The sequence below is a fragment of the Limulus polyphemus genome, unplaced genomic scaffold, assembly GCF_000517525.1.
Source record: "Limulus polyphemus unplaced genomic scaffold, Limulus_polyphemus-2.1.2 Scaffold299, whole genome shotgun sequence".
Lineage (NCBI taxonomy): Eukaryota > Metazoa > Arthropoda > Merostomata > Xiphosura > Limulidae > Limulus > Limulus polyphemus.
Window position 1 is genome coordinate 423,747 of NW_013665909.1, and position 11,544 is coordinate 435,290.

The following is an 11,544-nucleotide window of genomic DNA, read 5'->3' on the forward strand; positions in this document are numbered from 1 at the left end:
CCCCATCGAAAACCTTTGGGCCATACTCGACCGGCAAGTCAAGAAACAACCAAAAAAAAACCAACTTCGAAGAGCGAGCTACTTCAAGTTTTTAAGCAAGAGTGGGCGAAAATCCCACAATCTCAAATTGACGAGATGATTCTCACGATGCCCCAAAGGATCAACGAACTCCACGAAGCGAAAGGAAGATCTACTAGATATTAATTAAATTATAAATATATCAATTCATGTGAATATGACTGAACATTTTCATTTGTTTCTGAAAAGGTGGCGTCTTTTTACTTGTGACCACGCTGTGTATATATAATTGTTTTCCATGTCTGATCCTAGTGTGTTTAAAACTTTGAGTTTGTTCTATATAGTTTCCCTACTAAACTTTTATATTCTAACAAATGAAATACGTTATATTTAATATAAGCAAAATGCAAAAAAATACACGTTTTCACATCACCTTAATGAATCACCTTAACGTCATAAAAGTGTACAATTCTTCTCCGTATGCAATTACACCTTTGATACTCTCCTCTATCTAGGAAGTATAGGTGGACCTACGTCTCCATTGTTTACTCCAACACCGACTATGGTAACAAGGGCTATGAAAAATTACAAGACTTGGCACCGGCATACAATATCTGTTTTTCCAATCCTCAGAGCATCAACATTGACCACTTCACTGACCACGATTACGACATAGTTATTCGAAATCTCAGACAGAAAACGAACGCCAGAGGTAGGCCACAAACATCAATAATAATTTGGGAAGAGGACAAGTCCTTATTTCTATTTATTTTCTATAGGTTTTCTATATTTCAAGATAACTTGTATATATGTTTATAATATTCAAGATTATTACATCTAATAACTCTTTCGCAGTATGAATTACATCTTACTTAATATTGTAATATATTTATTTTTTATTAGTCACAAATAAATAATTTTTGGTTGTAATTTCTATTCGGGAAATTGCTGTTTGCTTAGTTTAAAACTTTTGAAATCTAAAACAAACCCAAAACTGTGAACTACTGTTTGGATGAAGAACTAAACAGGTAATCAGAATATGTCACGCGTTACTTTAATACAATGCTTTTTTGCGACAATTGCGTCAGCAAAGTAATTCCATTGAAAGATCACAAAGATCCTCATTTTCACACGTGACTTATTAACTAGAGACTGTGACGCTTTACACAATTAATTATAAAACGAGCTCTAAGTACACTAACTATAGAGAAATAAATATATTTATTTTGAGTTGTAAATAATTCCCTGAAGCAAGTATGATGTAAAGTGTGTTTATTCGCAGAAGAGTATCGCTGTTACACGAGTCCTAATTTATATATAGCTTTCTTCTGATGTTTGTAATTTATGTTGTGATTTCATGTAATACACCGTTATATATAGTTCTACACTCGAATGGCTTAGTTATGTAATATTTAGAGCTCTTTCGCTGAAGAATAAATGTTTAACTGAAAAGCTCCGCCATTATTAAAGTATTTCTAGTATTTCCTCTAGCGAGATAGATGTGTAATTTCTAAATGCTAAGCAACATCATCTTATAATTGTAGTGGTCGTGGTGTTTGCCGATAAACGTACAACAAGAAATATTATGACAGCAGCTACAAGATTAGGGATCACCAAACGATTCTTGTGGATCGGGAGCGATGGCTGGAGTGGACGAAATAGTGTCGTCGAAAACAACGAGGAAGTTTTGGAAGGGGCCATAACAATTTCTCCACTGGTGCGGTCTCTAAGCGGGTTCGACCAGTACTTTACCAGCCTGACTCCAGAGAACAACAAGGACAATCCCTGGTTTGTTGAATTCTGGGAGGAGCACTTCCAATGTCAATATCAAGCTTTGCAAGACACAAAATGGAGTAACAAGTATCAGCACTGGTGCTCTCGTAACAAAAGGATATCGCAGGATAACGGGTACACACAAACTCCGGCTTTACACTTCGTGCGGGACGCTGCTTATGCCTTTGCGCATGCGCTGCACGATATGCACAAGGACAAATGTGGCGGTAAAGAAGGTCTTTGTGAATCTATGAAACGGATAGAAGGTGCAGTGCTGAAAAAGTATCTTCAATACGTAAGATTTACAGGTAATTTTTGTTGTTTACTTTGAAACTTTCGTTGTATTTTAGCCGTCTGGTAGATACTGAACAATGAAAGACTAATTATGACTTTAGAAACCTTGTGCACTATCCCAGAGCCCCCCCCCCCACCAGTGGCACAGCGGTATGTCTGAGGACTTATAACGCTAGAATCCGGGTTTCGATACCCTTGGTGGGCAGAGTACAGATAGCCCATTGTGTAACTTTCTGCTTAATTATAAACAAACAAACTATCCTAGAGTTAATATTCATATAACATTTAACTACATTTTTATGAAATGTATATTTTCAATGAAGTTCATACAGTGAAAATGTATTTTCAATGAAGTTCATACAATGCAAATGTATTTTCAATGAAGTTCATACAATGCAAATGTACTTTCAATGAAGTTCATACAATGCAAATGTATTTTCAATGAAGTTCATACAATGCAAATGTATTTTCAATGAAGTTCATACAATGCAAATGTATTTTCAATGAAGTTCATACAATGCAAATGTACTTTCAAATAGGAAAGTTGACGAATATATTTGTTCCTTTTTCTAGATTAACTTCCAGATATTTACATGGAGATTCTACAGTGTGCCCATAAATTATGGAACCAGTTTGTCAGTTAAATAGAATGAGAACTACAGAAGATAAACAATTGCTATTTACAATATAATGGAAGCTAATGCCTTAGATTTCTCCATAGCTGGTGGCGGCGCCGTAAGTATACCTCGGCATGGACAACGTTCGAGGCTCGAAGGATGTTCAGGCGATAATCAATCTCCGCCCACATACGTGCCAGAATCTCCGGAGTAATCGTGGCCATTGCGTTGCGTGCCCGAATTCATTTCTTCCATATACTCTCAACTAAACTAGTGGGAAAGAACTTGAGACATCAGTCTCCCACAATCTAGTGTGGTTCTTATATATGTAATTCAATTAAGAAAGGATCCAATAATTTATAATCACCCTGTATATTCTTCAGACAAATTTTTTGGAAGTTTTAGTTTGGTGTTAAGCCCCAAAGTACCAATAAACTCTGCCCACCGAGAGTATCGAAATCCGATTTTTGGCGTTATAAGCTCACAGACTTGCCGCTGTACCACCGGGGACAATTTTTCTGTTGGTGTTTTCTATGTGCAAAGCTACACAGTGGTTTTTTTTTTTGACACTTTTTCCACCACAAGGAATCGAGACCCATTTTTTAGGGTTGTAGTCTGTAAGCACTACAGATTAAGCCTAAAACGTAACTGATATTCTTCAAGCTATTTACTTTCCCTAGAACCTTTTTTTTATGATATTGTATTTTTCAATTATTGTTCGAAGGCCTGGCTTGCTGTAGTAATTAGTGTGCCGGACTGTTCATCCGAGAGTCCATGGTTCACGTCCCATTCCCATAAAATCGGGCTCCACACTTTGGGACTGTGAGGCCATTATAAGAGTGATGGTCAAATTCCAATATTTGATAACAATAGCCCAACAGTTAGCAGTGAAGTATGCTAAGCAACCGTCTTACTTCCAGTATATCAGTTCAAAATTATGGACGAGTAAAATAGATAGTGCAGTTTTGCGCAAATATCCGAAAACAAATAAACAATGACTGTTTGACTGGATTGCGATTTATTATATATGTTTACACAATTCTTTGATTAGGATATGACTTATTTTATGTGCATCGGTTAAGACTTACTATAAATGTAAATCACACTGTTTTATTTTACTTATTTTTCCGCCAGACTTCTATTCAAGTTCTTTATTTCTACAAACAAATAATAACGTGTGGTTGAAGCCACATTTGAAACATGACAGTAATTTATAGTTGAAATGTTATAAAGTTTGGTTTCTTGAATGCCCAGAAAAATGTTCACTCTTTTTCTGGTTATTAATACACGTTCCGTTAGTTGATCTTTAAATATGGTAAATGTATAGAAGTCGGCCAAGAGTATTTTCTATAAATGTATTATTTAGATGTACAAATATTTAAGGTCTACTAGATATCAATGACTTACATTGATTTTCTCAGCTCTTCAGTCTTCTTTTTTTGGGGGGATTTTGGTCATAAAAAATCAAAACATCTAATTTAAGATTAAATATCCAAGTTGTTCGTTTGACTTTCATTTTACGTATGTTTTACTTAGATTGTTTATTGAATGTCTATGTGGCCATAAAACCTAAAATAAAGTTGTTGTTTTCTTGTTAAAATAGACATGAAAAAAATTAATAAATACAAAACCAAGATATAGTCAGTAATTTCTGCTAAGCTTTGTGTAAGTTGTTCCTGTTGTTTAGATTTTTTTTTCGCAAGTTACACGAGAGCTATATGCGCTATTTGTCCCTAGTTTTAAACTTATTGAGTAGAATAAACGCAAGTAATCAACATCACCTACCGCCAACTCTTAGGATTTATTTGACTTTCACTTTTATAACACACCAAAAACCTCAAAGTGCGGAGGACGATTTTTGAACAATATAATACGTTCATTTGATGGTATAAGTAACATATGATAGTTTTTTCTCCCTTATTACGTATTACCTTTTTGTAGTTATGTTGAGTATCGTGTTATTTTTTAACATTAGTCTTTATTGACACTGAAGTTTTGTTGTATTATTATTGTTGTTGTTTGTTTTTATTTTTTATTTTTCGAATGTTTAGATGAAAATGGGAAAACGTTCGGCTTTCTTCCGAGTGGTGATGCTCCTCCCAGATATAGTATCATAAACTTCCAGAACAGGTCAGACAGCTACACGTGGACTAATGTCGGGCATTATATTCGTAAGTGTTGGCTAAAATACGTGACCAAACATCCGGTCTAGTTACTGTAATACTAGAAATGTTATTCTGTTATGCAGAAGTATGCTATTAATAGTTATTAATGACAATACATGAACCGTAGTTCTTCACTGAAATATCCAAGAAACAATCCCCATAAAACTATGACATTTATTCGTTCCATTCCGGAATGGATTTATAATAAATATATGCTTGTTCTTGTTATCACGTTTTGAATAATAATTACGTTCTGTGTTTTAATAAGTGTAATCAATATGATGTTATATAAATACACTTCTATATGTATAGAATTGAGATATAGTTAGTTTAGGACATTCTAAACATAAATTATTGAAAATATACCTTAAAAGCTCATGTAAGTGTAATCACTTGAAATGTGAATGTTATAGGATATTGTAAATAACTCAGATGAATATACTACATAAAGAATATTACTTTGGGTTAATGAATATGTTTCTAAATTTTCCTCTGATATTTCCTAAAGCTAGAAATATCTTTTATATGTTAAAATAAGTCATGTTTTAATGTGTTTTATAAGTAACTTACACTTTAATGACTTTTCTTTTAGTGCTATTTGTCATATTCATCAACATGTTCAGATAAACTTTCTGTGTAGTATAGTAAGTTCTGTGATGTCTAGAAGTAAGTGATACAAAGAGAAGCTGTTCTAATAACGTTTATTGGCAGTTAGACGTTTAAACACAAGAAATAAGATTAGCATTAATAAGTAGAAACATATACCTGAAATACTCTAATGAAATAACCACTGTTAAAAGACAGTAAACATCCAAAAATGAAACCTGGATATAAGAAAAAGATAATATTTTCCAACAAGTTATCTCACGGAAAATGGATGTATAAGAAATATATGTTGCATGCTATAAACAAGTTTTTTATGATTTTGTTTCCGCTATTTGACAGATCTGAAATCTGTGCATCAGGAAATAATAAATCACAACGTTACTTAATTACTTCATCAAGCGAAATGTTAGTGTAGAAGAACTTAATATCAAAACTGGTGATGTATACAGATTGATCAAATTTTATGGTTTTTATATTAAGTCCTTATACACTAACATTCCTCTTGATGAATTAATCAAATTAAGTAGTGATTTATTATTTCCTAATGACACTACATTTAACGGCTTAACAAAAATCAACTTAAGAAATTACTTGAACCTGTGCAGTAGAAAAAGCTGACCTTTTCTAACAAGCTAATGCATGTAAAACTTAAATATAACATTTATCTGATGCATGTTATATACGAGTTTTCTACGCTTCTGTTTCTGCATGCTGTTTCACAGATACGACAGATATAGCAAAATATTTGAGCCAATAGGATATTACATAATGTAGTGAGTTCAAGCAATCAGAAGCTAGAGTTATTCTTTAATTTTTTTATTAACCGAAGGAGACTATTGTATCTTCTAAATTACTAAACAGAAAAAAAAGATAATTTGAATTTTATTGAACATTACAAAATAATGAATGGTGTTTCATATACTTTTAGCTCCTTCCGGAAAGCTCCATTATCTGCTGTAATTTTCATATAGTAACTAAAAATTAACTGTACCCTTAAAGTTACATAACGACGTTCATTTCAAATAAGAAGATTACCTCCGTCTGGGCAGATATTGTGGGTTTCGTGTTTTAAATTCCTTGTTCAGTCCTAAATATGTGTGTTATTTACTGAATTATAATTATCTTCAAAGTAATCTAGTTAAGCTTTTTATAAATGTATTTCCTATTAAGTTTGTAGTATTAAGTAATTAATTTCCTTTAAACCTATTTCCATTAAAAAATAGGAAAAAGATAAAACACACACATTCCTCTGAGAAGACTCGACTTGTCTTTTGTGAATTAATTATATAAACATAATCTTAGTAATCTAGTTTCAAATATAAGAAAAAACGTAAAGATTTAGCGTATTCTAACTTCAAGATAAATTATTAATAATTGAATTAATGACAACATGTGTGTATAAAGATATTATTAAAAAAGAAAACGCACCAAAATATATTATTCAAATTTCTAAAGATTCAGATGCCCCAGAAAGGTAATATTAAAAATGCTTTAGTCTTTAAGCTAGATCTTTAAATTGCTTATGTTATTATGCACCCTGTTCTCCTTTTTTATACTATCCTTGCTAACACCATACTAACCCATGTATGTCTTATTGATAAAGCGTTAACTTTTTTGCGTCCTGAAGTAGGAGAAGAAGGGGAAGTGAGTCTCGAGTTACACGAGAATGAACTGAGGTTTAAACAAGAAGAACCAGAGTTTCCACGCTCTTTCTGCAGTGAACCGTGTCATCTAGGGCAAAGAAAGCTACAGAGAGAAGGCGACACCTGTTGCTGGTTGTGCACAGATTGTGCAGAGTACCAATACCTCAAGAATGAATATACCTGTAGGGACTGTCCTTGGGGAACTTTACCTAGTGCTTCAAAAGCTTATTGTTTGCCAATTCCAGAAGAGTTCTTGAACTTCACCAATCCTTGGGCGATTGGAACAATGGGGTTTGCTGGACTTGGTATTCTAGCGACCATTTTTATGGCTTTGGTGTTCTGGGCAAATGGAGATACACCAATTATCAAAGCTGCTGGAAGGGAGCTTAGTTATCTTTTGCTGTTTGGTATCTTCCTTTCTTATAGTATGACTTTTGTTATTGTGGCTAAACCGACACCCTTGTCTTGTGGTCTTACACGTTTCTTCTTGGGATTTTGCTATACACTGTGTTATGCTTCTATTGTTACCAAAACCAATCGGATTGCAAGAATATTTAATCAACGTAGCCAGAGACCATGTCAAAAGCCTCGTTATACCAGTCCACGTTCTCAACTAGTAATCACCACTATCTTGGTCTCAATAGAAGTGGTTATTACTATCGTCTGGTTGTTGTACGACCAACCAACAGTTAGTTACATCTATCCAACTCGACAGGAAAACATTTTAATTTGCAATGGTTCTGACAAGGTCTCTTACCTAGTTGGCCTCATTTATCCATTTATTCTGATTGGCTTCTGTACTGTCTATGCCTTCAAAACAAGAAAGTGCCCAGATGGATTCAACGAAGCTCGCTACTTGACGTTTACAAACTACACAACTTGTGTTATTTGGCTGGCGTTCCTTCCCTTGTTTGTTCTGAGCACCAGCACCACCATCAGAGCAGTCACCCTCAGCTTCTTGTTCAGTTTAAGTAGTAGTGTCCAGTTGGCTTGTCTCTTTGCTCCCAAGGTTTACATCGCCTTACTGAGACCAGAAAAGAACACCAAAGAGACCGTCATGTCTCCCCATAATAAGAGCACTAGTCATGGACAAAGTTCATCATGTGGACAGTTGGCGCCAACACTTCTTATAAATGGAGGTAAACCTTCGTATTCTTTTGTATTTTTTTTAGTTTAATATAAATTTTAATACATTTATGATGTTTTCATTTTTTATGTTCTACCTGTTATTTCTATTGTAAAAATATAATTTATTTTAACATGTTTTACCATATTTAAATCATTTATCTTAATAAATTTTAGTTTATGATGCCATTTACATGCTATGTATACTTGTTTTTGGATTATACTTATAAATTCCATATTACGATAACTTTGTTTCGAGTAATGTCCCATGCCGGTCGAGGCATCCATGAGTCGACAGTTTACGTCCTGTTGCTGAAGAATATTTCACGCTCTACACTGTGAGGCCGTGAGTTCGTTATAAGAGTGACAGTCACATCCTACTATTCCACTAGAGTAACTCAACAGTTGACTGTGGGTGTTGTTGACTATCTGCCTTCCCTCTAGTGTGTCAAGTGCGCAAGTATCCGAAACAACCAACCATATGACTGGACTGTTTACCGTGATATTCAATTTTATAGACACTTTTAATCAAATAACGTAATTTATTTTTAAAGTTCATCGTTTCTGTGTTTAAATTATTTTCTTTCGTAATATTTCTTTGGATCTCAGTTATTTTTATTGTTGTTTCGTTGTTCATATATTTTTGGCTTGGTTTAGTTTGTTTTGAATTTCGAGAAAAGATACAGGAGGGTTATCTGCGCTAGCCATCCCTAATTTAGCATGAAAGACTAGCGGGAAGACAGCTAGTCCTCACCACCCACCGCCAACCCTTGGGTTACTCTTTTACCAACAAATAGTGTGATTGACCGTCACATTGTGACGCCCCCACGATTGAAAGGGCGAGAATGTTTGGTAGGACGGGGATTCAAACCCGCGACCCTCAGATTGCGAGTCAAGCGCCCTAACCACATGGCCATGCCGAGCCCTCATCTATTTTTAATGACAAGTTCTTATTGAATCATACCCATCCAAACTATGCTGTTGCAGTGTTGTTGAATGAAAATTAATATTTATAATTTTTAAATCTATATATTTCTAATTATTTTGAATTTTTAATACACTTTATCAAAATTACAACGGCATGTATTTCATACGACTAGAAAAATTATAGTAATCGGGATATCCTTAACTGTGTATGAAATTCACGTGCTCTGTGAGAAAATGCACGGCCGTTTTGGCGCAATTTGCAACTACCCGTCCTGAAAAGATAATACTCTAATTTCACACTCAATTAACGTGATTTGCTGTTTTGGTAATCGCCTCAATTTTGGTTATAGTGATACTAACTAGCGTGCGGAATAGCAGACTATCAATGATGTTTAATTGATAGAAAATGAACAACAAGATACGGCTTCTTGTATGCATGCATCCTTCAAATTCATATTGGCAAATTTGCAAATCAGACATTTTGTTTCTGGTGTATGTATCCCAACCTGGATGTATTCGTGCAAAGTTACTTACACCACATATAATGATCACAACTTGGCCATAGCATAAAGTATCGCCAATTCACTGCTTATGGACTCAACATGTGACTTCAGGGCAGGAAATGAAGTGATTAAAAGTGACCAAGCGGTAAGAAACTGATTTTACTCATTTGCCGAAACGACCTGCAATTCACTGCATCAAATAACACAGCCCGTTTCGAATTCTGTTGGGGCCAACAGAGTTGGCAGCAACCGTACTAGGTTCCTCTGTTTCTCCACAGATGGGCCAAGATTTCATGTTTTTACCTATGGATCTCCAAAACCAGAGATGAATGATATGATTAATGAAATTATTAAGAACTTCGAGCCCCGCAGTGGCTCAGCGGTTAGTCTGGAGGCTTATATAGCTAAAAGTCGAGTTTCGATATCCGTGTTGGACAAAGAACAGATAGCTCATTGCATAACTTTGTGCTTAAGAACGGACAAATAAATTAAGAACTCCAGATCGAAATTAAAACAACTGTATGAATCAGCAGTAAAAAAAATAATATTTAAAAAGGCAACTTATAAATGAACGGAGACAATTCTGTATAACACATTAACTAGAAATAAGTGTCATAAATCAATCCACCAAAAAGTTAAAACCCATAATGATTATATTAAATGAAATTATCAGTTGGGTTTTATTACTGCTAACGATGGTTGTTCAGTTATGGTGTAAAGATACATCAGTATGAATAGACTAACATATGCTATGGGGTTTCCATGTGACGAGTCTGCTGTTGAATCAAATACTAATGTTGTATTGGACCCCCATATACCAACTCTGCGAGTGTAATCAGATCTTGGTGTAGGATCATGCTCTGTGTCATACAACCTGAATACTAGTATATGTATATCAAGGCCATAATGTATACACCAGGTTAATGCCCAGACCAACCTGATGTCAAAAAGCTTGTCGTTGCATTGTCGAAGGTGTAAGACAGGATCTTCCATTATGTTGTCCGTCGATTGATCAGAAATATATCTTCCAAATGTGAATGCATAATCAACTTCCAAAAGGGAGCATCTTCAAAATTAATTTCATATAAGCTTATTAACTGATTTACTCACAATATTTAGTGAATAAATAGTGCCCTTAAAATATACTTCAATTTCAGCTCAGATGTTCGCTTGGTAGAAAAACAACTTATCAATACAGTCTTTCCCATTTAACTGTTTGTAGAAATGTATATATACCAGACCCCCTTTCGTCTAGAATTATAATTTAATATTCTTCTATCTTGACAGTACACGCGTTAAGAGTAAACTAATAAAATGCTCCATTTTGACCTCATTTTATTAAACTGTCCCTTGCTTTTTACCACTGAATGACAACTAGCAAATATGTCCTGTTAAGTGAAAGCTAACAGTTTCTTCTCACAGACAGCTAGCAGCTTTTTATCATTAAATGATTACAGCTTAATTAGCAGCTTAGCCAGCAGCTTCTTTTTGAATGAAACTGTTACTTGTCTTTAAGGGGTTACAGCTCAGCAAGAAGTCATTGTATAAACTCTCAGCTAGCAGCTGAATGACAGCTAATAGTATCCTACCTTGTACTTTTATAGACTTATCAGTCTATCCATTTTTATTCAATCTTTATTCTGTAGTAATCTAAGGAATATTAAAGTTCTTTGTTACCTTTTCTCTGTGTTGTTTACTGGCGCTACTTATTTCACCGTGTCTCACTAGTCAGCTATTCTACTGGCAGTACTTATTTCACCGTGTCTCACTAGTCAGCTATTCTACTGACGCTACTTATTTCACCGTGTCTCACTAGTCAGCTATTCTACTGACGCTACTTATTTCACCGTGTCTCACTAATCAGCTATTTTAT

At 34.5% G+C, this 11,544-nt stretch overlaps 1 protein-coding gene across 1 annotated transcript in view; it reads left to right on the forward strand.

The window, feature by feature from the left end:
* Positions 1–11,544, forward strand: part of LOC106457167 (metabotropic glutamate receptor 3-like) — a 42,530-nt gene that overhangs the window by 24,290 nt on the left and 6,696 nt on the right. The window contains exons 5-8 of the mRNA XM_022383014.1: positions 534–730; positions 1,563–2,099; positions 4,754–4,873; positions 7,101–8,255. Coding sequence (XP_022238722.1) covers positions 534–730; positions 1,563–2,099; positions 4,754–4,873; positions 7,101–8,255 — 2,009 coding nt within the window. The remainder of the gene's footprint in view (positions 1–533; positions 731–1,562; positions 2,100–4,753; positions 4,874–7,100; positions 8,256–11,544) is intronic.